The following is a 27,679-nucleotide window of genomic DNA, read 5'->3' as shown; positions in this document are numbered from 1 at the left end:
CACATTCTAAAATCTTATCTATCAATTCTTCCTCAGTTGGAATTCTTTCCTGTTTCCAGTTTTTTGCATATACTATTCATGCTGCTGTTAAGATGTGTAGCATCAAATATTTTATTTCCTTGGAATATGGTCTTGTAAAAATTCCTAACAGGAATGTTTCTGGTTTTCTTTCTATTTGTTGGTCTGTTATTTATTCTATCCACTTCTTAATATTTGCCCAATTTTTTTTTTGCTGCCGGGCATGTCCACCATAGATGGCAATATGTTCCTTGGGATTTCTTGCATTTCCAACATGTTGAGCTATTGTTTGAGTACATCTTTGCAAGTCTTGTCGGTGGCAAATGCCATCTATAAAACATCTTCAACTGGTTTTACTTGTATGCCGCCGATAATGTTAGTTTTGCGCTTACTTGCCACATTGTTTCCCATCTCTCCAGATCTATTGCATAATTAAAGTTTTGCGCCCATTTAATCATTGTATTCTTCACTATCTCTTCCTCCATTTTATATTGTAATAGAAATTTATAAATTTTGCTAATTAGCTTCTCTTCTGATCCTAATATAATTTTGTCTAATTTGTGTTTCTCTCTTTGTGTTTCGTATGTTTTTGTCTCTGCCTTATATTTAGATTGGATTTGTATGTACGTCCACCAATCAATTTCTCTATTTTTTTGCTACATTTGTTAAGTGAATCACTGCAGTTTTTTCAGTGCCATTGTAACTTCAAATAGTCACTAAATGAACTGTTGTGAGTTTATTAATACTTGAACTTCATCTAAATTAATGAATATACCTTTAAAGGTTTGTATCAGTTCATGACCATTGATTTTTTTCTTTCAAATATTAAAGTAATATTTTTCATATGCATATGTCATTTATCTGTTCAAAAAGATGGGGGAACATAGTGATAATGGGAGAGACTTGAATGCAAAGGTGCTATTCAGCAGGTTCTGATAGATCCTGGAGAATTGGTAGCAGAAATTTTGAGTAGTTCAGAGAACTGGCAAATGCCACCTGTGGCTGACCCCAGAGTGGGGTGGGAATGGAGATTTTGCAATATCCTTCCCCTGGAGTGGGGAGGAAATGGAGATTTTGCAGTATCCTTCCCCTGGAGTGGGGTTGTTCTGTCTCCTCCCACGAGTGGCCTTGCAGAAGCTCAAATAGCCCGGCACTAACAAACGCAGGCTAGAGAGATTGAAGCTAGCCCTTTAATAAACAGTTCTCTTTCAAAAGTATATCAGTTCAGTAATTACCAGCAATGTTCCAGAGGTCTTGGCAGGCGGCCAGCAAGCTAATGCAGGAATGCAGACTCCTTTTCAAAACTCAAAACTAGCAGTTCTAAACTCCACTACATCCAAAACGCCAACAAATTGTTCACTACGCTTTTCCAGCCCAGCCACACCCCTTTTATACTTTGTAGGGTGTGGCCCTACGTCTCCTGACCACACCTCTTGGGACGTGGCAATAGCTGTTCTCTATGACGTCTCCTATGTCTCTCTCTTGCATCCAATAGGGGCTCCCTCTCCTTGTTACCGGCCTCTGTTTCCTCCTCAATTTGGCTGGGGTCCAGAGCCACGTCAGCAGCTGTCAGTTCTTGCTGACTCACCAGTGAAGACGGCCCCTCCGGCACATAGCTCATGTCAGCTTCTTCCATATCATCCTCCGACCCAGCATGCGAAGATAAATCAGCCTCCAGGGCCAGAGTCACAACAGGGGTGGAAATGGAGATTTTGTAGTATCCTTCCCCTGCCACACCCACCAAGCCACACCACACCCACTAAGCCATGCCCACAGAACCAATAGTAAAAAATTTTGAATTCCACCACTGCTTGAATGGTTTACAACATTGTGATGAGAAGTCTCACACTTGTTTTATAAGGATATGGTCCCTTCAAAAGAAATTTATTTATTTTTTGTTCCTTTCTCTAGGTTATAGTAGAAAAGGCACCCAAAGCTAGAGTACCTGATCTGGACAAGAGGAAGTACCTTGTTCCATCAGATCTCACTGGTAAGAATATCTTGTTTCATACACTTTAACTATATTACCTGCTAAGTAGTTGGATTACCGCTTTCAGCTGAGCGGCAGCGATGCAGGGGGTAATGTTCCCGGCTTTTGGGGGGTTCTGGGGGCCGGGCCAACTAGCTACACCCCATGACCGGTGAGGGGAGCTTCTTACCAATCTTTTGAGATCTTGAGAGCTTTGCTGCTCTCCAGGACGCGATGATCAGGATGCGGATGGTGGCGACGACGTTGGCGGTACTGCCCCTTGTCGGGGCTCCGGGGGAAGCCGTGAGGGCAGCAGGAGATTCTTGCGGGACCCAACAGTGGATGGAGACGATTTCGGGGGGCTGGCGACGTCGATGTTGGCTGTGACGCCAGGACGAGCAGCTGCGGGGGATGACATCAGAGACGGCGAAGAGAGGCAGGAGGCCTCCATTGGGAGAGCGAGGGGCACTTTCGACCACTATACTAAATATGCTACCAGCGTTTATAACTGGAACTGCCTGGTCCGGCCATGGGGGGGAGACCCACCTGGAGAGGGCCCACCCCTGGTCGTCCCAGAGGCTCTCCCCTCCCCCCATATGGATGGGGGGTGAGCTAGAGGCATTATTGATCCCATTGGCCATGAAAGAGGGCCAGGTTTTTTGTTTCTTTGTGTGGTCTACTGGCCTCTGTATGGCTATTTATCATCTGTAGGTGGCCTCTGAACAATGTGACATCTGCCTCCCATGGACTTTTATATGGTCTCCTTGATTCGCCTAAGGTGCAGTCACCGTAGTCTGTCCTGGCCCTTGATCCTGTGGATTGGTGGTTGTCATCAATGCTTTCCAACTGTAGAGGGATATACCCTGGATCTCAAGCCTGGTATGGAGTCGGACTAAGACTGCTGTTCCTTGGCCCTTCCCAGCTTTCGTGAGAGGGTGGCTGGTGCTGACATCTGGCCTCAAAATGGCTTAAGACTCCACCCACTGCTGTGAGAGGGCAGTGGAGTTTATTGACTTGGACCTAAATGGGTATCCGTCCTTCCGGAATTTGGATCAACTTGATGGACCCCCTGGCCATGGGCTTCTCCCGATTATTAGATGTATTCGCCGGCGGAGCTTCTTATTCTGCGAGATTTCCCCCTCTTGCAGGTGTGGCCCTCCATTCTATCGAGGGCCTACCTTTATGACGGGTTTTGGAACCCCGAGAGGTGGCATGTCGCAAAAAGAGGATTGAGGGGTTTTTTGGGGAAATTTTTAGATAGACTTTTAAGGGGTTCTGGGGGGGAGGGTTGTGTGAAACGTCTGAGGTGGCTTTGGAGTTCATGGCTTCCATGACGGCCATGGACCTGACTCAGTTAATTCATGGCCCTACTCACATGGGCAGGCACACTCTGGACTTAGTTTTTGTCTCTGGTCAGTGGTCGAGTGGCCTTGATACAGGGGATATAGTCATTGAACCCTTGTCATGGTCTGACCGCTCACTCCTTCGACTTGACTTTCTAACCGCTACACCGCCGCAGGAGCCGACTAGGTGGTTCCTCCCCAGGCGCCTGATGGATCCTGATAGGTTCCAGATGGAGCTTGGGCCATTTCCTGAGACTCTGGCTCATGACTCGGCTGAAGACTTGGTGGCCGCCTGGGATAGTGAGGCCGCTGGGGCTTTGGACCGCGTCGTGCCTTTGCGGTCTCTGACCCGGCACCGAACTCACCTAGCTCCTTGGTTCTCCGAGGAACTGAGGGAGATGAAGCATTGGAAAAGACGCCTGGAGAGCGGTTGGAGGACCAGCCGTTCCGAATCTGACTGAACACTGGTGAAGTGTCATATTAAGACCTGCCTAGTGGCGATAAAAGCGGCAAAATCTAGCTATTTTTCCGCTCTTTTTTTTTAAAAAAGTTTTACAAATACATTTTCCCCCGGTTTCCCCCCCCCAAACCCTCCCTAACCCTCCCCTCCCCCCATGACTTCCTCAAGATGAAATCCAAATCAAAATCACATTTTATAATACTATAACCCCTAACTATTCCACCCCCTGTGTGCTATTCATTTCTTCGTAAATAACATTGTTATTCTATCCCTATATAATACATTCAGCTAAAAGCTATCTGATATTTCCTAGTTTGATATTTATTCTGTACATAATCTATCCACTTCTTCCACTCCCATACATAAGTCTCTTGAGTCCGATCTTTTAGATATGCTGATATCTTCGCCATCTCTGCAAAACTGGCCTCTTCAAAGTCCATTCTTGAATTGTAGGCATAACATCCCTTTTCCAATATTGACCAATCAGTAACCTAGCTGCTGTCACCATATACAATATCAATTTTGTTTCACCCACTGAAAAGCCCTTAACTATACCCAGTAAAAACAATTGAGGAGAAAATTGAATTTTTTTTCTTCAAAACATTTTGCATAACCCACCAAATTTTTATCCAAAAAGCCTTCACTTTCTTGCAAGTCCACCATATATGATAATATGTAGCATCTAAACAATCACATCTCCAACATTTTGGTTGAACATTAGGATACATGCACGACAGTTTCTTAGGATCTAAATGCCACCTATAGAACATTTTATAAAAATTTTCCCTCAAATTCTGCGACTGTGTAAATTTGACATTCTGGACCCATATTTTTTCCCATGTTTCCAACATAACTGGTTCTGCAAAATTTTGCGCCCACTTTATCATGCAATCTATTTTTCCGCTCTTATCACATCAGCAGATAACCGCCCAGCCGCCCTGTTTAGGGTGACCTGCTCCCTCCTCCATCTGGGAGCGTGGGATGATCCCTTGCAGGGTCGAGCTGAGGATTTTGTCCAGTATCTGCATGATAAAATCGCTCAGATTCGGGAAGGCTTGGCCTCTGACTGGGTAGGTTCAGACGGGATGATTGAGGCAGGTCTTGAGAGTGTTATCTGGGAGGAGTTTGATCCTGTGGCTCCCAAGGACGTGGACAGGATTCTGGGACAGCTGAATGCGACCACATGTTTATTGGACCCGTGTCCCTCCTGGTTGGTAGTGGCTTCCCGGGAGGTTACACGAGGCTGGCTCCAGAGGATTATTAACGCTTCCTTGAGTGAGAGTGTCTTGCCGGCCGCCTTGAAAGAAGCGGTGGTGAGGCCCCTCCTCAAGAAGCCCTCTCTGGATCCGGCTGTTTTGGCTAACTATCGTCCAGTCTCCAACCTTCGTTTTGTCATGAAGGTTGTTGAGAGTGTGGTGGTGCGGCAGCTTCCGCGGTACCTAGATGAAGCTGTCTATCTAGATCCGCTCCAGTCCGGCTTCAGGCCTGGGCACAGCACAGAAAAGGCATTGGTCGCGTTGGTGGATGATCTCTGGAGGGCTCGGGGTAGGGGTTGCTCCTCTATCCTGGTCCTGTTAGATCTCTCAGTGGCTTTTGATACCATCGACCATGGTATCATGTTGCGCCGGTTGGAGGGGTGGGGGGTGGGGGGCACCATTTTGCAGTGGTTCTCCTCCTATCTCTCTGACAGGTCGCAATCTGTGATGGCAGGGGGGCAGCGGTCGACCCCGAGGCACCTTGTTTGTGGGGTGCCACAGGGGTTGGTCCTCTCGCTCCTCCTGTTCAACATTTATGTGAAGCCGCTGGGTGAGATCATCCGTGGCTTGGGGTGGAGTTCCATCAGTATGCTGATGACACTCAGCTGTACATCTCCACCCCAGGCCACCCCAATGATGTCTTTGAAGTGATGTCCTGGTGCCTGGAGGCGGTGCGGGTCTGGATGGGGAGAAACAGGCTCTGACTCAACCCTTCCAAGACCAAGTGGCTGTGGCTTCCGTTGTCCTGATATAGCCAGCTGGTGCCATCGCTGGTTATTGGGGGCGAGTCATTGGCTCCCACGGAGAGGGCTCGCAACTTGGGCATCCTCCTGGACACACAGCTGTCTTTAGAAGAGCATATGACTGCTGTGGCCAGGGGGGCTTTTTACCAGGTTCGCCTGATACGCCAGTTGTGTCCCTTTCTGGATCGGGAATCCTTACGCATGGTCACAAGCACTCGTCACTTCTCACCTGGACTACTGCAATGCTCTCTACATGGGGCTCCCCCTGAGGTGCACCCGGAAGCTCCAACTGGTCCAGAATGCGGCCGCGGGGAGGATTATGGGAGCGACAGGGCGCTCCCATGTGACACCTCTCCTGCGCGAGCTGCACTAGCTCCCAGTGGTCTTCCGGTGCGCTTCAAGGTGTTGTATTTTAAAGTGCTCCATGGCTTAGGGGCTAGTATTTACGAGACCACCTTCTGCCGCCAATAGCCTCCCACCGGCCAATACGCTCGCACAGAGAGGGGCTCCTTAGGGTGCCGTCGGCCAGACAATATCGGCTGGCGGCCCCCAGGGAGAGAGCCTTCTCTGTGGCGGCACCCGCCCTCTGGAACGACCTACCCCCAGAGATACGTATGATCCCGGACCTCCGGACTTTTCGTTGGGCCCTTAAAACTCACTTATTTCATCTAGCCAGGCTGGCTTGATCCCATTTTTCAGTTTTAATTTGTAATTGATTTTATTGGGGTATTTTTAAATTGTGGGCCGCAATTATTTAATATCTTTTTAAATTGTTTTAAATTTTGTATGCTATGTTTTACCTTGGCTGTTCACCGCCCTGAGTCCTGCTGGAGAAAGGCGGTATAAAAATCAAATCAAATAAATAAATAAATAAATAAATTCAATTTCCATCTTGGCAGTTTACTTGATGACTTTGGGACAATCACCCTTTCTTTTAGCTCAGCCAAACTGATAAGGGGTTCAAATCAAATCTTTATTACTCAAAAGCATAAAAATGCAATAAAATTAAATTAAATATATAACAGCAAAAAAGTGTAAGAACAAAAATCTAAAAAGAATCTTTAAAAGGGGCCTAGAAGGAGGGTTAAGAGCAATGACTGGAGATAGGGGAACATGACAAACTAAATCTATTGTAATACTAAGCACTCTGTAATGATAACCTAGGTGCTCATTAAAACTGGTTTGTGGCACAGATCGTTTTCTGACAAATTTCAAATGCAACTACACAGAACCTGACAACATTTTATGTTAAGACAGTTTTAGTATCTGGGAGCAGCAGGGAGGTGTAGAATCTGTATTAATGACTATTTCTGTAATATGTTCTATACTACATATTTTATAGTTTCCATGTGTCCAAAGTCACAGGGACATTGATTTTTTAGGTAGGGGATCTTTTTGTATTGACCTTCAAGGACATTCAATTCAATTTTCAATTCAATTCAATTTATATGCCGCCCCTCTCTGAAGACTCAGGGCGACTCACAATACATTTAAAATCCTAATAAAAAACATTTTAAAATTAAAAACATTAAAACATTAAAACTCATTCATACCATTCATGGCTGGATCTCGCCAGAGTGAGATCAACGGCCCCAGGCCTGCCAGAAAAGCCAGGTCTTCACCACTTTTCGGAAGGCCAATAGGGTGGGGATGGCCCGGACCTCAGGAGGTAACTGGTTCCAGAGAGCTGGGGCAGCCACAGAGAAGGTCCTTCCCTGCGGGCCCGCCAGCCAGCATTGTTTAGCTGACAGGACACGGAGGAGACCAACTCTGTGGGATCTTACCGGTCACTGGGAGCTATGCGGTAGAAGGCGGTCTTGAAGATACCCTGGCCCTGAGCTATGTAGGGCTTTAAAGGTAATAACCAACACCTTGAATTGTGATGGAGACCAATAGGGAGCCAGTACAGTTCGTGGAGAATTGGTGTAATGTGGGTGTACCTAGGTGCACCCACGACACTCGTGCAGCTGCGTTCTGGACCAACTGTAGTCTCCGAATACTTTTCACCCTCCATTGTGGGGAGGGTGTGACCCTTCAGTGATCAGGTACTTCAAGATTGGTTAAGGAGAGGCAGAGAACCTATAAGGTTCCCTGTCAATAAAGTTTGCAGTCCTAGCTAGATTTAGTTAGCACTCTTCATTAGCTGTTTAATGAGAGCTTTGGCTTGATATGCTGAATAGAAGACCTGGAGAGAAGCCCAAGAATGAGATTTTAGTTTTTGCTATCTTTTTCCATGTGGACTGAAAACCGTCCCTCATAGTTAGTGGGGCAAGGCCAAAGGGCCATAAGGATGGTATAAGGACTGCCTCTCCTTCCAATTTAAGAAAGTAAAAACTCTTGAAACGTAGTATTTCAAAAGGAACCTTTTATTAAGCAGAAGTGACAGCAACAGATTCAAAGCAACGTCTGAATACCCAGGCTATTTTCTGTAAGAATCGGGTTTTCCCCTGACGTCTTTTTGCTGTTGCACAGATGGGGCAAAAGAAGCTGGCTCTCCCCCTGCTATTGACCCATGTAGTTGGCAGAAAGCAATGTGTTTTTTCAGCTTTCTTAAATTAATCCCTAACTTCCCTACTAAGGTTGGGCTGATCAAAGAGCGGGTGCACTAAAGCGGAGATATTTATCTCCCTGACCCTGTTTGGGATAAATAGTCTTAAGGGGAGGGTAAGCGGTTTAATTGGTTTGCTTACCAGTGGTTCATCTTCTGGATCGCTTCCGAATGAGTGTGATTCCTCCTGCTGAGATATCAGGGTTTTCTCCCCAAAGGGAGGGTGGTGGAAATTCTACAATCTCCCTGCTCCTCAGGGCCGTCTCCTTCCAGCACTAACCAGATTTCACAAGTTTCCCCCCGGTGGGTGTTTCCGGGCGGGTGTTCGCGAACAACACTCTGCAGCTTGGTGCCCCTCTTTTCCACACTTGAAACAGGCTGAGGATTTCGGAGAAAATGCGGTTTGTGGTTTGAGGGGCTCCTGCTTCCATTGGGGTGGGGATTTCTTCCATACTCGCCCCGCTCAGTACTGGTTTCTGGCCATATTGATCTCAGCTTCTTCGGTGGTGATATACCACTCGTGTAGGTGATTTGGTGCACCTTGGGCCACACAGGCATTGCATAGATCACTCAGCCCGTCCTTGAAACAGCTCATCAAAATATCCTCTGGCCAGTTCACACGACACATGAGGTTCCGGAATTCTTCAGTATACTCTGCTACTGGCCATCGCCCCTGCGATCACGTGCTTTGCGATCTGGTAGGAGATCCTCAAACCATCGTCGCAGGGCCATCATGAAACAGTTGAAATCCCGCAATTCTGGTGCATCTGAGTTATGAAGGGTCACCATCCATCTGGCAGCGGCACTCTCCTCACAACTCATACTCGGGATACTTGGGTTTAGAAATCACACCCGTACTCTTGCATATAGGTGAGCACGTGTGCCACAAAGAATCCTAATTATTGTGGATCCCCATCAAGGGCCTCCCCTGGCCTCATCTGCAGCTGCTGCCCTTTCCGCGCTCCTTGGCTGTCGTCCTGGCTCTCCTCGAATATTGAGATTTTCCAAAGTTTCCATCACCAATTGGGTTATATGCCTCTTCAGACAATCTTCCCTCAGTGGTGCTTCGGTTAGTTCCCCCTGGTCAGCGAGGGCTTCTAGTTCCATTTTCCACCCCGGTTTTCGGTTACTGCGGCTGAGGGTGACTCCTCTGGTTCTCTCATCCCAGCTATATTTCTTCCCAATGCCAATGGACCAGCGGAACTTTTTGGGATTCTCCAGGGTTACCTCATCCTCTCCAATGGGGTGTACAAAACAGGCATCCGGCTGGATGGTAGTTGATGTCTCCCCCCAGCTTCTCCCAGTTCCCTGCTTCGTTCAGACATGGTTTGCAAGATCCCCTCAGTAGACCAAAGATTGCTTCTCTGGGTTGACCGTTTTGCAGACATTGCTTTCGGTAAGGACTGCCTCTCCTTCCAATTTAAGAAAGTTAAAACTCTTGAAACGTAGTATTTCAAAAGGAACCTTTTATTAAGCAGAAGTAACAGCAATAGATTCAAAGTAACGTCTGAATACCCTTAGGCAAACAAGTAGGATTAAAGCAGTAGAGACCCCTCCCTTTAGCCAGAATGTAGATTTTAGCCAATATACAAGTGTGAAGATGTTTTCTTTACCAGCTGCCCTGAGAAACGGATAAGCATGTATTCCCATCATTATCCTCCATTATCCTTTAAAGCAGGGGTCCTCAAACTTTTTAAGCAGGGGGCCGATTCACAGTCCCTCAGACTGTTGGGGGCCCAAACTGGCTGGGTGGGCGTGGCTAGGTGGTCATGTGATTGGGTGGGCATGGGCAATTTAACTGTTCATTTTATACCTTTCTTCTCCTTAAACTGTATTTGCTCAAGCCAAGGAATCTATTTACTTAATAAGATCCATCCCCCCCCCAAAGGGAAAAAGAGCACAAACTTTCTTGCCACTTACCTAACTTCATTACAACAGCAGCTTCAGGCTCCTTAAAATAGGCCATTGAAAAAGGAATAAAACAAACAGGATTTCCTTCAAAATAACTCCTAATCATGTTTCAGATGACCACACAATAAACCAGACTGAGAACTGCAGCAATTAAGACTGCAACTAAAACCCCCAAAATGGGCATGAGAGACATTGGAAGCAGGCAGAAGGCGAGAATCAACACAACCCCCCACCCCCCACTCATAATGGTCCCTCAGACTGTTGGTCTGTTGGAGGCCAGACTATTGTTTGAAACAAATATGAACAAACTTCTATGAACATTGCACATATCTTTATTTGTAGTGCAAAAAAAGTTAAATAATACAATATTTAAAATGAAGAACGATTTTAACCAACAAAAATATACTAATTCAATGGGAAGTGTGGGCCTGCTTTTGGTTGATGAGAAAGTCAATGTCCGGTTTCATATTTGTCATTGCCAGTCGTAACAATTGATGCAAGTGTTCATCAGTTAGTCTGGATCTGGTTGGAAATTTCAGTTGTTTAATTCGGGAAAAAGTCTGTTCACAGATATAGGTGCTGCCAAAGATGCTTACCATTTTGAGTGCATGGTTCCTGAGATGAAGATATATCTCAGAGGGGAGAGATGCATAGAAATCCCCCTCTCGCAGGTTTGGCCCTCCACTCTATTGAGGGCCTACCTTGATGACGGGTTTTGGAACCCTGAGAGGTGGCATTGCGAGAAGGGGGTTCAGGGGCTTTGGAACCCTGAGAGGTGGCCTTGCGAGAAGGGGGTTCAGGGGCTTTTTGATTAAGGTTTTAGACAGTATTTTAAGGGGTTCTGGGAGGGATAACCCAGGGGGCTAGGGACTAGCCCGGCAAGGGGTGACGTTACTGGGGGCGCGAGGTCCGGGGCTAAGGAGGGGGCTAGTTTTCATACTGTGGAGTGTTGTTCCATCGGTACTGTGGGTGGGAGGGGCAGATATGGTGGGAGCAGGGGGCCACATGTTAGCGGAGTGCGCACTCACTGTCTCCAAGTGATTGTGCGCTCCGGCCCCCAAGGCTCTTCTTGTTCCCTGGGTAGCTCAGACCCTCAGGGCCCGGATTTTCGGCTGATGTTGTGCAATGCCAGGTCCATGGTAAATAAAGCCCCCCTCATTTGTGATCTTATACTGGAGGGGGGTGCGGACCTGGCGGGTGTTACAGAGACCTGGTTGGGGCAGGAGGGGGGGTCCCCCTCGTTGAACTGTGCCCACCAGATTTCTGCGCATTTCATCAGCCGAGGGCTGAGGAAAGGGACGGTGGGGTGGCGGTTACCGTTAAAGAAGATCTTGGTACGAGGGAGGCCACTATTCCTCAGATAGCTGGATGTGAGTCCCTCCTTATGAAGTGGGGACGTGGGGTTCAGATGGGCCTGCTGACTGCGTACCTGGCTCCCTGCCACGTAGTGGCGGCCCTGCCCAAGCTGCTCAACATGATAGCCAGGGTGGCGGTGGATACCCCCAGACTTATGGTCATGGGGGATTTTAACCTGCCATCTGTCGGCGAGACGTTGGAAGCGGCTCAGGAGTTCATGGCTTCCATGACAGCTATGTTCATGGAAGGTTCATGGCCCTACTCACATGGGGGCACACTCTGGACTTGATTTTTGTCTCAGGTCAGTGGCTGAATGATCTAGATATAGGGGATTTAGTCATCGAACCCTTGTCATAGTCTGATCGTTCGCTCCTCTGACTGGACTTCTGTACTGCTGGCCCCCACCGCAGGGAGGCGGAACCGGTTAGGTGATTCCGCCCCAGGCGCCTGATGGATCCAGATGGATTCCAGAGGGAGCTTGGGCCATTCCCTGAGGTTCTGGCTCACGACTCGACTGAAGACCTGATGGCTGCCTGGGATAGGGTGGCCGTCAGAGCCTTTGATCACGTTGTGCCTTTGCGGCCTCTGACCCGGTGCCGATCCCATGTAGCTCCCTGGTTCTCCAAGGAGTTGAGGAAAATGAAGCACCGGAAAAGACGCCAAGAGAGCGGTTGGAGGGCCAGCCGATCTGAATACGACCGGACACTGGTGAGGTCTCATATTAAGACCTACCTAGTGGCGATAAAAGCAGCAAAATCTGACTATTTTCCCACTCTTATCACATCAGCAGATAACCGCCCAGCCGCCCTGTTTAGGGTGACCCGTTCCCTGCTTCATCTGGGAGCGAGGGAAGACCCCTTACAGGGTAGAGCTGAGGACTTTGTGAAATATCTACATGACACAATCGCTCAGATTCGGGAAGGATTGGACTCTGACTGGGTAGTTTCAGGCGGGGTGACTGAGGTGGGCCTTGAGAATGTTATCTGGGAGGAGTTTGATCCGGTGGCTCCCAAGGACATGGACAGGATTCTGGGACGGCTTAGTGCGACCACAAGTTTATTGGACCCATGTCCCTCCTGGTTGGTGCTGGCCTCCCAGGAGGTTACACAAGCTGGCTCCTGGGGATTATTAACGCTTCTTTGAGTGAGGGTTACTTCCCCGCCGCCTTGAAGGAGGCGGTGGTGAGGTCCCTCCTTAAGAAGCCTTCCCTGGACCCGGCTGTATTAGCAAATTATCGTCCAGTCTCCAACCTTCGCTTTGTGGCGAACGTTGTTGAGAGTGTGGTGGCATGACAGCTCCCCCGGTACCTGGAAGAAACAGTCTATCTAGATCTGTTCCAGTTGGGTTTCAGGCCTGGGTACAGCACGGAAACGGCATTGGTCACGTTGGTGGATGATCTCTGGAGGGCTCGGGACAGGGGCTGTTCCTCTATCCTGGTCCTATTAGATCTCTCAGCGGCTTTTGATACCATTGACCATAGTATCATGCTGCGCCGATTGCAGGGGTTGGAGGTAGGAGGCACCGTGTTGCGGTGGTTCTCCTCCTTCCTTTCTGATCGGTCGCAGTTCGTGTTGACGGGGGGACAGAGATCAACCTCAAGGCGCCTTGTGTGTGGGGTGCCGCAAGGGTCGGTTCTCTCGCACCTTTTGTTCAACATTTATGTGAAGCCACTGGGTGAGATCATCCGTGGTTTCGGGGTGAAGTGCCATCTGTACGCTGATGACACTCAGCTGTACATCTCCACCCCGGACCACCCCAATGATGCCCTTGATATGATGTCCCTGGTGCCTGGAGGCCATGCGGATCTGGATGGGGAGAAACGGGCTCAGGTTCAACCTGTCCAAGACCGAGTGGCTGTGGCTTCCGGCATCCCGATATAGTCAGTTGGTGCTATCGCTGACTATTGGGGGCGAGTCATTGGCCCCCACAGAGAGGGCTCGCAACTTGGGTATCCTCCTGGATACATGGCTGTCTTTAAAAGAGCATATGATGGCTGTGGCCAGGGGGTCTTTTTATCAGGTTCGCCTAATCTACCAGTTGCGTCCCTTTCTGGATTGGGATGCCTTACGCATGGTCACTCATGCTCGTGTCACGTCCCGCCTGGGCTACTGTAATGCTCTCTACATGGGGCTCCCCTTGAAGAGCACCCGAAGGCTCTAACTGGTCCACAATGCGGCTGCGTGGGTGGTTATGGGGGCGACTCGGTGCTCCCATGTAACATCTCTCCTGCACGAGCTGCACTGGCTCCCGGTGGTCTTCCGGGTGCGCATCAAGGTATTGGTTACCACCTTTAGAGGACTCCATGGCTTAGGACCCGGGTATTTACAAGACCGCCTTCTGCCAACGATAGCCTCCCACCGACCAGTACGCTCCCACAGAGAGGGGCTCCTCAGGGTGCCGTCAGTCAAACAATGCCGACTGGAGGCCCCCAGGGGGAGAGCCTTCTCTGTGGGGGCACCGACCCTCTGGAATGAGCTGCCCCCGGAGATATGGCGGATCCCAGATCTACGCACCTTTCGCCGTGCCCTAAAGACGTTTTTATTCCAACAAGCCAGGCTGGCCTTACTCTTTTAAATTGTTTTAATTTTTAAACTGTTTAATTATGGGTTTTAATACAGGAGTGCTTTTAATTGTGGGCCAAATTAATTTAATCAGATTTTAATACTGTTTTTAAATTTTGTATTTTTTGTGTTTTATCTGTTGGCTGTTTACCGCCCCGAGTCCTTCGGGAGAAGGGCAGTATATAAATATAAACAATAAATAAATAATAAATAAATAATGAGGCAGTATTTTTTTAAGCTTTTCATATCACCCCTCACTGGCCCTCCCCCACACCCTTCGGCCTTACCTTCAGCGGCAGCTGCGTGATCAGAAGTGCAGCTCAACCAGTGAAAGAAGTGTGGCTGGAGTGGATGCTCGCTGGAAGATAAAGCCGAGGGTAAAGGGGCAGGGTTTAATCCCACCATTCCGCGGGTTGGATGCTTTGCATTGGCGGGCCGTATCTGGCCCACGGGCTGTAGTTTGAGGATCCTTGCTTTAAAGTGAAACAACTCACATGGCCATCATAAACATTCCCCAAAGTTAAGGGGATCTCAGGGCGCATTGGCGCCAGGATATAGGTTGTAAAATATCTGTTGATACAGGCAATGCTATTAAATCGAATCCAAGCCCCCTCGCCCCCACTTCTCCCAACTGAATGGCAGTATCACTTATAGGGATCTGACAGATAGTATGAACCTAATTCATACTATCTTCATACTGGTGTAAGAAGGTCACACAGACCTTCAACAACATGAAAAGTATCAACAATGATGCTTGGAAGATCTGCACGAAATACCATTTGTCTGCAAGCTAGAATGGGTGGGACCATAAAATAGCAAAAGTAATAGAAAATGAAGAAGCTAAAGTGCTCTGGGAGTTTAAACTTGAAATAGATAGGCACCTGTCACATAACATCCCAGGCTTAACAACTATCGATAAGAAAGAAAAAAATGTCTGGATAGCGGACGTGACAGTATCTGGAGACAGCAGAATAGAAGAGAAAGAACTGGAGAAGGTAACTAAATACGAAGACATGCAAATAGAAATACAATGACTGTGGCAAAGGAAAGCTAGTATTAATAGCTTTCTTTTACCCTTATATCTTTTTTACTTAAATATATTTACCCATCGGTGCTATTTTTTGTATAGCTGAGCACGCCTATCTCATTCATCCTCAAACACGGGTGAAATGCTCTCGGTTTGGACTGGATCGCCCGATCTGGTAGCGACGGTGGCGGGTGATTCGGAGAACCGGTAGCAAAAATCCCTGCCCCCCCATGCCCAACTGAGCCGCGCAATCATCAGAGGCTTTTCTTTTTAATTTTTAAAAGCATTTTTTCTGCAACCTCTTCGGCCAAAATAATGCTTTTAAAAGAAAAAAAAAGCCTCTGATGATCACACGGCTCAGCTGGGATCATCAGAGACTTTTAAAAGTATTTTTTCTACAACCTCTTCGGCCAAAGAGGTTGTAGAAAAAATGCTTTTAAAAGCCTCTGACGGTCCCAGCTGAGTTTGTCTGATTGTCAGAGGCTTTTAAAAGCATTTTTTCTACAACCTCTTCGGCCAAAGAGATTGTAGAAAAAATGGTTTTAAAAGTAAAAAAAAAATGTTGGCCACACCCACCCTTGTACATTACCCCACCACCACCAAGCCACACCCACAGAACCGGTAGTAACAAATCTTACATTTCACCACTGTCCTCAAGGTGCTTTTTCAGTTGTGAGATTTCCTGAAGCCGGTCGGATTGTGTGTTGTTCAAACTTGGCAGACCTGGGTAAAGTGTTGCAGCTGTTGCAGGTGGAGCAGTTGCCTGCTTTATTACCTTGTGACAATCTCAAGTGTCACGAAGATTAGTAAATCATGGTTGTCAATCTTTTTTCCAGCTTTATTTCTAGTCATTCTGAGATCGTTCCATCTTGGGGGCGTTTTTTTCAGGCTGCTCGATGCAGACTGTGTGGACATCCCCAAAGGAATAGTTTCCAATGTTTACAGAGGCTAGGAGCGTGGAGGGGGCTCCATCAATCATGTTACCAGTGGTATTAATCTGCTCCAAGTTGATCCTGAGCAATTTATTTGTGGCAAAGTTGACAGGACAATCTCTGATATATACTCGAGTGTCAAGCCATTGGCCACCCATTGGCCACCGAAACTGCTCAAGGTGGAGAAGTATTCAGTACCTGTCGGGTGATCAACCCAAAGGTTGAGAAGATTTCCCATTCACTGGCGACAGTCAAGATGATCAGCCCATTAACTTTACTCACCGTCAGCTCTGCAGAAGACCTAGCCTCCTCAATGATGTCTTACAACTGTGTAAAGCTGTATAGGCCAAAGGGGATGAGTATAGTGTTGGTTGTACCACCAACGCACCTGTACGAGAATGATTCACCGATCTTGATGTTGAACCATCCCACAGTAAAGGTTATTGAGTGGAGGCCAACGAGCAGACATCCGTCACAGTTGTCAACATATTGCTGGAGGCCTATAGCCTCTCCCCTTTGGACATTTGATAGAGTCTGGAACCTTCCCTATGGACATCAAAGTGTTTGCCTTCAATATAGATGCAAAATATCGGCCTGGAGCACAATCAGCGGCATCATTACTCAGCAGTTTCTTCGAAACAATCACTATCCAGGTCCAGGCACTTGCCCTGTAAGCAGGAGGAGGGTTTGAAGCCAAATTCCCAGGTGTGTTCCACAACTATCATGTACCCATTGTGTCCTCAGATAACCTTATCCAAGCCTGGAACTCCAACCCCATGCAATTCTGGCAGAACCAGCTCAACTTTGCCATTTTACTGTGGTGTTTTGGCGAAAGACCACTTGACCAACAAAGACCCCCTGCTGTATCGCTTTCATATATACTACCAGATGAGGCATATCCTGGGGGAGATTCAGACGCCACTACCCCAGGACCAGGCCTGGGATGCCATCAACAACCCGTACGACCGCCGGATATATGAAATTTATGCCAAGTTCAGCCTTCAGCCTGGACAACATTCATCCTTGACAAATCAGAGGGCTTTACCCGCCCCAGGGTTGAACGACTGAATGACAGCATCCGAACATATGTCTGGGCAATCCCCAGAGCCCAGGCACAGACATTCACTGGGCATCTGAACATATGTCTGGGCTCTGGGACAGCATTTGATGCACAGAAGCAGTTCTTGGTGGGTTGGCGTGCTGCTTTGGCTGCCAAGTTCACTCATCTCGTGAGCAAGATGGTCCCCAAGGTCTATGAAACGTTGGCCTAAGCACACACGTATGCGGCCCCAGAGATAGAGGTGTTCCCACTGACTGTGGAGGCTGTCCAGCATCTTTACACCTCGCTGGAGTACTTTGCAAGCCTCAGATCCTCAGAGTGAACTCCGCCAGCACAGCTTTCCGGTGAAGCTGTCACACCCCACAACCCCTTTTAGAATAACGCAAATAAAGCTTTATCTTGAGATAATGCAGCTGCTTCTCCAGCTTGCAGCTTTGCTGCAGGCAGGTGAGGTCATCCATGGATACACTATCCTGAGTAGGACAACCTCGGCCACCCACTATGTGACAACTGGCCTGTTCCAGAAAAACCCCAACTCCAAGTATAGACTCTAAAGTAAGCATTTGTCAAAGTTCTATTTACTAGAATAGGTAAACTGGCACATCTGGGAAAACCCGAATCTGAGAGGTCAGCTCAGTAGCTGTAATGCAGCCACCATCTTCTTATGTCCTGACCAGGCCCAAGTTTACAATGGCCATTGCATGCCAGAATGGCTTATTCTCCACATGACGCCCTCAGGTATAACCGCCTCCTGAGGGAGGGGCGTGGCTTGTGACTGGCGGAACGACACAATCTCTGGAGCTCCAGAGTAAGTGTCGATATCTCAGCTGTTTTGGGGGTCCATAGGAGACCATAGCTGATCCATAGGATCACTGAAGAAAGAGGGCACAGGCTCGTGTGGACAGGGGATCCACAAGTTCCCTGTAGCACCAGCGAAGAGCCTTCAACTCTGCAATTGGGAAGACAGCCATTGAGAGCTGTCACAAAACCGGAGCAGTCACGAGTGAAGAGAAAGAAAGAGGAACGAGGCATTTCATCTGGGTGAGATAATTGCTGTCTTGGAATAAGACTTCTATCTTTTAAGATAGAAGTTATCTATGGTGAAAAAAATCTTTTTTTTTTCTTTTGGAAGTGTGGAATGCAACAAATGATTCATAATGATCAAACTGGTTTTATAAATGGTAGACAAATGAAAAGTAATGTAAGGCAAATTGTTAACCTATTCGAGTATTTGGGGAAGAACAACCAAATCCCTGCTGTGCTAATATTTCTTGATGCGGAGAAAGCATTTGATCGATTGAATTGGCATTTCTTATTGAAAATAATAGAAAAATGCAGTTTGGAGAATATTTTACACAATCTATTAAGGCAATCTATCAGAAACAAACAGCGCAAATAATAATTAATGGTAGTTTAACAGATACTTTTAATATAGAAAAAGGAACAAGACAAGGATGTCCCTTGTCTCCATTATTGTTTATCTTGACTTTGGAATTTTTGTTGAGTAAGATACGTGGGTCGGATAAAATAAATGGAATTAAAATTAGGCAGTATGACTACAGATTACGAGCATTTGCAGACGACTTGGTTGTTACTTTAACCCAACCATTACAGTCGGTTGTAGGTTTAATGGATATAATTAATCAATATGGACAAGTATCTGGATTTAAAATAAATGCAGGGAAAACGAAGATAATAACTAAAAACATGACTACAAATCAAAAAGATGAATTAGAAAGACTAACAGGATTTGAAATAGTAAAAAAAGTTAAGTATTTAGGGGTTTATATTATGACATCAAATGCGAAATTATTTAAGCATAATTATGATCCGTTGTGGCAAAAAATAGAGAGAGAGATGGAAAATTGGAAAAAATTACAATTATCTTTGTTAGGAAGAATAGCAGCAGTAAAAATGAATGTTCTGCCTAAGTTTTTGTTTCTTTTTCAAATGATACCAATACTTTAAAAAGATGAAAATTTGAAGATATGGCAGAAGGGTATTATTAATTTTGTCTGGGCAGGGAAGAGACCGAGAATAAAACAAAAAATAATGCAGGATATACGTGAAAGAGGAGGTCTCAAAATGCCCAATTTAAGATTATATTATGAGGCAGCTGCTCTGTCAGTAATTAGTGACTGGATGAATTCAACAGAAGAAAGAATATTGAATATTGAGGGATATGATTTGGTTTACGGTTGGCATGCTTATTATATGATAAGAAAGTGGACAAGACTTTCAAAAGTCATATATTAAGAAATCCTTTACGGCGTGTCTGGAAAAAATATCAGTATAAATTAAACGACAAGTTACCAATGTGGGCAATACCCAGACACGCGATAGAGAATATAAATGTAGAGCAAAAACAAGATGAAATTACTTATAAAGAGCTTCTTAATAAGGAAGGAGGTATATTACAACTAAAATCTTTGAATCAATTAAGAGAAGAAAGGATAATTCAAACATGGTTTCAGTATGGACAGCTGCAAGCTAGATGGAGAGAAGATCAGAAAATTAGAGACCAAAGTCAAATGCATATGAAAAGGTTGTATAATGCATTGATAGAAATAGATTCAGAAACATAGCTAGTTAAGGATTGTATGATAAAATGGGCACAAAATATTGAAGAACCAATAATGATGGAAATGTGGGGAAAAATATGGGTTAGAAATGTAAAGTTTACGCAAGCCCAAAACTTAAGAGAGAATTTTTATTAAATGTTTTATAGATGGCATCTAGATCCTAAAAAGCTAGCCTGTATGTATCCAAGTTTGCAACCTAAGTGTTGGAGATGTGAATGTGATGATGCTATGTATTATCATATATGATGGACATGTAAAAAAATTAAGGCATTTTGGAAAAAAATATGGTGGATTATTCAAAACATTCTCAAAAAGAAGATAAAATTTACTCCACAGTTTTTTTTTTTGTTTTTTTTTTAATTTGATTTATATGCCGCCCTTCTCCGAAGACTCAGGGCGGCTTACAAAGTGCTCAGCAATATTTTTGTTCTTTTTGTTAGGTATAATTACAGATTGTATGGTCATAGAGACTAAATTGATTTTAAATTTAATAACAGCAGCCAGACTTTTGGTGGCGCAGTATTGGAAGAAGGAAGATTTACCTACTATTGAAGAATGGACATTAAAAGTAGTGAATTTAGCAGAGATGGCAAAAATTTCGGCATACTTGAAGGACCATTCAAATGAAAGATATATATCGGAATGGAGAAGATGGATTGACTATATTCAAAACAAATATTGGACTAAAAAGTTTCAAATAGCTTATGAATGAAACCAACATTTTCTTTTTGAATTATGTTTTGGTAGTTGAAAGGGGAGTTAAAGAGCAAGAGGGAGTTTGGAGCCTACAGAAAGTTAGCATATTATAGTTTATGTTTGTTAAATGTTATACCCTGTATTTGCTCTGGGAAGTCCGGGGTTGGAGGGATAAGGGGGATGAGGGATGTGGGGTGGGAGGAGGAGGGAAGGGGGGGAGGAGAGATGGGAAAAAATTGTTGTAATACTTGATAAAACTTTTTAATAAAAAAAAACGGGGGGTAAGACACCCCTAATGCCCCTCAGTGTGTGTGTGTGTTCCAGCATAACTCTGGAATGCCTCAAGCAATTTCAACCAAATTTGATACACAGATGACTTACTCTCTGGAGACAAATTATTGTTGGGGTAAGTCACCCGTAACACCTCTCAGTTTGTGTGTGTGTTGCAGCATAACTCTGGAACACCTTGAGCAATTTCAACCAAACTTGGTACACAGATGCCTTTCTCTCTGGAAAAAAATACTGTGGAGGGTAAGACATCCCTAACACCCTTCGGCACACAGAGCCCAGCTCAGCTCCACCGTGCATGCATGCTCACCTCCTGTCACCCAGCTGATATTCAGGTCTCTGCTGCACATGCGTGGGGGGCAGTGGGAGTGCAGGGAGGTGCGGTGTGAGCCCCCTTTTGGCTTCAGGGAAGCATACTAGGCCAAACACAGATGCGTGGGTGGGGTGGGGTGGTGGGGTGGCCCTCCCCTAGCCCGTTTTAGCTCACAGGAGGCTGCAGGGAGGCCTACTAGGCCCAAAATGGGCTCCGGGGGATTGCGTGCACATGCATGTGAGGCGGGGGGATTAGGATGAAAAAATACCCGGGCAGTGGGTGGAAGGAAGGAAGGAAGAGAAGAATAATAGTTAATACAGTCTTAGTAAATTATTTGACAGTGTTGTGGGAATTAGTTGTTAAGCAGAGTGATGGCATTCAGGAAAAAACTGCCCTTGTGTCTAGTTGTTTTGGTGTGCAGTGTCCTATAGCATCTTTTCGAGGGTAGAAGTTGAAACAATTTATGCCCAGGATGTGAGGGGTCTGTAGATATTTTCACAGCCCTCTTTTTGACTCGTGCAGTATACAGATCCTCAATGGAAGGCAGGTTGGTAGCAATTGCTTTTTCTGCAGTTCTAATTATCCATTGAAGTCTGTGTCTGTCTTTGGTTGCAGAGCCAAACCAGACAGTTATGGAGGTGCAGATGACAGACTCAATAATTCCTCTATAGAACTGAATCAGCAGCTCTTTGGGTAGTTTGAGCTTTCTGAGTTTGCGCAGAAAGAACATTCTTTGTTAAGCTTTTTTGATGTTTTTAATGTTAGGTGTCCATTTTAAGTCTTGAAATATGATAGAATCTAGAAACTTGAAGGACTCTACTGTTGATACTGTATTGTCTAGTATTGTAAGAGGTGGTAATATAGGAGGTTTTCTTCTAAAATCCACCACCATTTCTATGGTTTTGAGTGTATTTAGTTCAAGATTGTTCTGCTTGCATGACAAGGCTAGTTGTTCAACCTCCCGTCTATATGCAGATTCATCGTTGTCTTGAATGAGATCAATCACTGTTGTATCATCTGCAAACTTCACTATTTTAATAGAAGGATCTTTTGAGATGAATTCATTGGTGTATAGAGAGAAGAGAAGTGGAGAGAGCACACAGCCCTGGCAGACTTCTGTGCTAATTGTGCAGGTATCTGATGTGATTTTGCCTAACTTCACCTTTAACTATCTCTTTGTGTGTGTGTGTGCGCACACATGCGCACACACGCTTGTGTACAAATTTTCAATTCAGCCTTGATTCCTGGTGACTATCTGGAAAAGTCCCTGTATTTTCTTGGCAAGATTTTTCAGAAGTGAATTGTCATTGCCTGCTTCCTAGGGCTGAGATTAGCCCAAAGTTACCCAGCTGACTTCAATGGCTAAGGCATAATTAGAACTCAAAGTCTCCTGGTTTCTAGCCTGGTGCCTTACCACTACACCAATTTGACTTAGCTAATTTTAAGAGAGAATAATTTAAATACTTACATAGTACCAGAAAGACATCAGTGTTCCCATTATCTCATTTCAGGCAGAAAAGGCAATCAGACCAATTACTCCATGGAAGATTCCTGTGTGGGGGAAAATGATCTATCTGTCAGATCCACCAACTTCAGCTTGGTGCCTTGCCAGCAGTCTGCCATCAATCAGGGAAAGGGAGAGGGAGACAAATGGGCAATAAAGCTGTATACTTTTATTATAAGAAATCGGGAGGGGGAAATTGGCAGTTGAGGAAGAACAGAGCATTCTGGAATCCAGTTTGTACTGATGTGCTGGCATCTCCAAGGCCGTTTGCCCTGAGAGTGGAATTTCACCAACCCAAACACTTCAGCACTTTCCCAAACATTTTGGTGGTGCTGGATTGGCTACACACAGATGGACCACGCAGGCTAGGGGAAACCAGAGGTTCTGTATTGGTGCGTGGGAATTTTAAGATTTCACTTGACTTTACTGCAGCATCTCTTAGTAAAAGTGCCTTTTTGCATCAACCAAATGGAGTTGGGAGTTATCTACTATATATCTGATGCATTTTTTCTTTACTATTTCTTACCTCTTCTATCTTTTCTAGTTGGTCAATTCTATTTCTTGATTCGAAAGCGAATCCACTTGAGACCAGAAGATGCCTTGTTCTTCTTTGTCAACAACACTATTCCTCCTACCAGTGCTACTATGGGTCAGCTGTATGAGGTAAACACTAGCATTTTTTCTATTTTAATGGTGGAAATGATGGAATAGTGGATAGTAAATAACATAGCTTTGTTTATTTAGTACAATGCTTTTGCTTTCTAGATGAAACTTAATGCCACTTGCCCATTGTGCCATTGTATCTCAAAGCTTAATCTCTGAACCTTTTCTGTTTTTTTCTGAGGGACTTTCAAGTACCTATTATGAAGAGACTTATTCAGTCTGAAATCTAGAGATGCATGGCTCTTTATTTATTGTAATGTGCTCTTGACTCTGTTCTGAACGCTTCCCTTTCACCCAGGATGCCAGCACTTGCAAGCTTGCCATCTCTTGTGTGCCCGCCTGGAGGCGGGGCTGAGGTGGCAGGGCAGCCCCACGGGTCAGGTCTAAGGCTGGGCCCATGAACCAATGCCATCCATGGTGGCATTTGCTGCTCGCTCACATGCACCGTTCTTATTGTTTGAGAGCAGGAATGAAGCCTTCAACCAGACATGTCAAACACAAGTTCCAAATTTGGCCCATAGGGCCACCCCAGAGACTGAGGGAGTAGATGCTACTGCCACAGCCAACCCCCACCGGATGCCCCCCAGAGTTCTCATAGGAGGCAGTGAGCATGTGGGGGCTGATGGTGTCTGGCAGCAGCCCACTGGCCAAGGGGCTCCACAGCACGTGCAGTGCAGGTGGGTCTGGGTGCTGTGACCACCAAGCTGGCCCTTAAAACAGCAGGCAGAGGCATGGGAGGAAGCACGTGATCCAGCCCGTTGGAAGTGCCTGCATGCCCCATCCCCTGTCTGTTTTTGCTTGCCTGTGGCTGCCACAACTGGGATGGGGCAGGCGGGCAGGCAGCTGCCCAGCATATCTGGCAGGCTGGGTGATGTGCCTCCCCCCTGCGCCTCTACCTTCGCCTGTTTCCAGTGCCGCCACCACAAGGTGAGGGGAAGCAGGTGGCAGGGCGGGGTTGGAGCCATCCAACTTTGTATTCTAACTCTGCTGCACATGCAGTATGAGTCTTCTGCCCGCTGCTCCACTTGTGAAAACCCCAGCAAATAGGAAAGGTGGGGAGCCCCCATCCCCAAGAGGCAGCTTGGACTCAGCAGCACAGGTGGGTCTAAGCCCTGTGACTGCTGGTTGGTGCTCCAAGCAGCAGGCGGAGGCATACTATCCAACCTGCCAGATGCGCCAGGCGGCCACGTGATCTACCAGATGTGCTGGGCTGCTCTGCAGCCACCTGCTCTGTCCCAGCCACAGCAGCCATGGGCAAAAAGGTCTGCCAAAAAGTTTAGTAACTGTACTGTCACTTCCTCTACTCTATTATTCTTTTCTCCTGTCAATAGCAAATAATCTACATATTGAATAAGTGTCACGTGGAGGTTTCTGATATTCCTCCAGAATCTGTTCCAGAAATTGTTCAAATAAATTAGGTGATTCAGTATACCCTTTGGGTAATACCATCCACCTGAATTGTTTTCTACCTGTGTCTGGCACAATCCAGGCATTCAAAGGCAAAGATGTCTCGGCTTCCTGGGTCCAAAGGACAAGATGAAAAGGCATCCTTCAAGTACAGTACAGTATACCATTTCTCCTGGGAAGGTATTCTATCCAAGATGGTATAGGAATTGGGAACCACAGGAAACTTAGGCACCACTATGTCACTGATTTTTCTCATCCTGCATCTAGAATTAAGGGAAGTTCCTATTTGTCAGAACAATCAATGGAAGGCTTGCCAGCAGAAGTTGTGGATGTCTGGTTGTCTCTCTTTTAAGTCACTAATAACTCCAATCGGCTTTCGCAATCATGGTTGATCAGATACTGCCACCACTGGGATTTTAAGGAAAAAAGTTTTAATGTGATAAAAGTGTAAAAATAGTACACATTAGAACATTAAAATAAAAGTTTCCTCTCTTTTAGCCTTTGTTTTTGGTTGGAAATTTTTCTTATGGATATTTTCCTTATAGCTACTTCACTAAAGTGTTCCTGCTTTACCTTTCTTTAAAAAATAAAATACTTTTTAAAAGAACATTTTAAATTACTATAAGCTGTTACATGCTAAATCTGACATGCTGTCCCCCCTTCTATATATTTAGCTGATTATGACCTCTATTTCTCCCTACCCCATTTTTATCTTTTAATAGGATAATCATGAGGAAGATTATTTTCTCTATGTGGCTTACAGTGATGAAAGTGTTTATGGCCAGTGATTCTATGCATTACTAGCTTACAGATGGATTGGACTGAAAGAGTTATTATGGAAGGAATGTCCAACAAAAGCAGGAAACGGGAGAAAAAGCTGGACGGCAAACCATGTATTTCATGCTATCGTTTCTTGCACCTTTTAATAAAATACTATTTTGTTCAATCATAAGAAAAGAGCAAGTGTTTTAAAACCATCTGATGGTTGGTGCTTTGTCATATTCCATCAACTTGCATTCTCGTAACTGACATGTCAATAAGTTTACTATGTAAGGAAAAGACAGGAGTGGGCAAGAAATTCCTTAGCAATATAATCCATTCTTTTCCATGCCAAGTCAGTCAAAAGATTTAATAGCAAATTATTCAACCTCAATTGGCCTTTCCTTCAACACCCCACAATTAATGTTCTTTATTTTAATATATTTCTTTTCCTGACCTGTCTACCCATCAAATGCAGGAAAGAGGCATAACATCAATTATTGTTTTCTAACATCATTATAATCATTACAATTCCTTGTCCTTAATTCAGTACAGGTATTGCACTAGTAGTCTGGTTAACAATCATGTTAATGCTTCTTGTTATCAAGAAAATTGTGCATAAGTAGTTACCTAGTTAGTTCAATTGAACTTCAACAAGTATACAACATATTATTTCTCAATATAATCAGAATTTGGACCTTGGTATTCAATACTTAACACAGTTTCACTAAATGCATGAATGTTCTGTGATGTTCTCTGTCCTTGCTTTGTTAGTAAAGGCTATTCCCATCTAGGTTGCGGTTACAGCAGCTGAAACCTTCACTATGAAATTATGAATGAAACCCCCTGAAGTAAACTTTTACCCATAGCCTTGCTGAAATATATATTCTGCAACTTCTTATGAAATAATCTTTTTTATGATAACAATCCTCCATAAACTTCTCTACTTCTGCTTAATCATAATCTTTAAAAGTCTGAGAAAGATTTTACTCAACTAAGCAAAGCAGTTTCCAAAACAACTGATAGTTGTATTGCCTGTATTCTATAATGGCAAGTAAAAATAAAAAATAGGATAGTTTATGTTGAGTCTTATGTGTCTTAGTTTTAGGGCAACTTGGAGAATATTAAAAGATTATATCTATGTGTAAAATAGAAATTGACTCACTCTTAACTCACTCTCCTACTTCGAACAGTCGTTCTAATAATTTTTGAAATAGCAAAGGTATCCATGAAATGGACCATGAAATGATGTTTTAGGAGTGTGGCATAGCTCAGAGAACTTTTAGGATGAAAACTGCTAGAATGAATTACTGGAATATGCTACCCCAATAGCCAGACAATGAGGACTAAGCTTTTTTTGTTTGTTTGGAATAAAATAAAACTGGATACCACTTTTATAATTAATTCTGTTCTAATGCTCAACAGCAAAAACTGTTTGCTCATTATCTTTATCATTCAGAGAATGTTTAGGAGTGAATCATGTCCAGAATTTCTCATATGGGCTGATTGTATGTGCGTTGTATATGGACATTCCTTATACTGCTGCTAATCATTAAAGGATGTTAGTAAAATTTCAGTTTACTCATTTGATACATGTAAATTATTGTGTTTATAAGTTTTAACTGCTTTGTGACATTTTTCATCACTGTTTGCTTCAGCTTATAAAAGGTAGTGCTATGTATTCTTTTTCTGTTCTGAACCAAGACAGCTTTAGATTTTTGTAAGAGTTTTGTTAGTCAAATAAATACACACTTGAAAATCTGAAATGGAAGTCTGGAATGATGTTTAATAATCAGCTAACTTGGGCTACAACTATTTATACATTAAGTACATTAAAGAACACAGCACAATTTTTGTATATTTTTTCCTAAAACTGTTAGATTTGGACCATCCAGCACAGATGATTGATTGATTGATTCAATTTATATAACTACCCATCTTACCATAGCAACTCTGAGCAGCTAACAATATATAAAACAGCATACAAAATTACAACAAAAACAATCAATAGTTAAAAGTCTATAATAATAACTGAGGTAATATCCAATTCAATAAACTAAGAAAATCCTGTGGACTCCAATTAACCTTCTGAGCAGGTTGTATTCTCAGGAATACATCCAAATCTTTAAAACTTCAAAAAGATGGTATGGTCAGGACCAATCTAATCTCAGGATAAATGTTCCAAAGGATAGGGATTGCAATAGAAAGTCCCTTTTTCTGGTTCCCACAAGATGCACCTGTAAATGTCCGTCTTGCTACGTTTTGGACCAACAGGAGCTTCCA

General features: G+C 44.8%; 1 protein-coding gene across 1 annotated transcript in view; it reads left to right on the top strand.

Moving 5' to 3' along the window:
* The window catches only part of GABARAPL1 (GABA type A receptor associated protein like 1), a 31,575-nt gene extending 4,413 nt beyond the window's left edge, over positions 1 to 27,162 (top strand). Inside the window, exons 2-4 of the mRNA XM_070938330.1 lie at positions 1,930 to 2,008; positions 23,112 to 23,230; positions 25,360 to 27,162. Coding sequence (XP_070794431.1) covers positions 1,930 to 2,008; positions 23,112 to 23,230; positions 25,360 to 25,425 — 264 coding nt within the window. The 3' untranslated portion in view covers positions 25,426 to 27,162. The remainder of the gene's footprint in view (positions 1 to 1,929; positions 2,009 to 23,111; positions 23,231 to 25,359) is intronic.
* Positions 27,163 to 27,679: the final 517 nt, after the last annotated feature.

The sequence above is a fragment of the Pituophis catenifer genome, unplaced genomic scaffold, assembly GCF_029215685.1.
Source record: "Pituophis catenifer annectens isolate HBS135680 unplaced genomic scaffold, rPitCat1.0.hap2 SCAF_2, whole genome shotgun sequence".
In the NCBI taxonomy this organism is placed as follows: domain Eukaryota; kingdom Metazoa; phylum Chordata; class Lepidosauria; order Squamata; family Colubridae; genus Pituophis; species Pituophis catenifer.
This window is presented reverse-complemented; position numbering and strand designations above follow the sequence as displayed.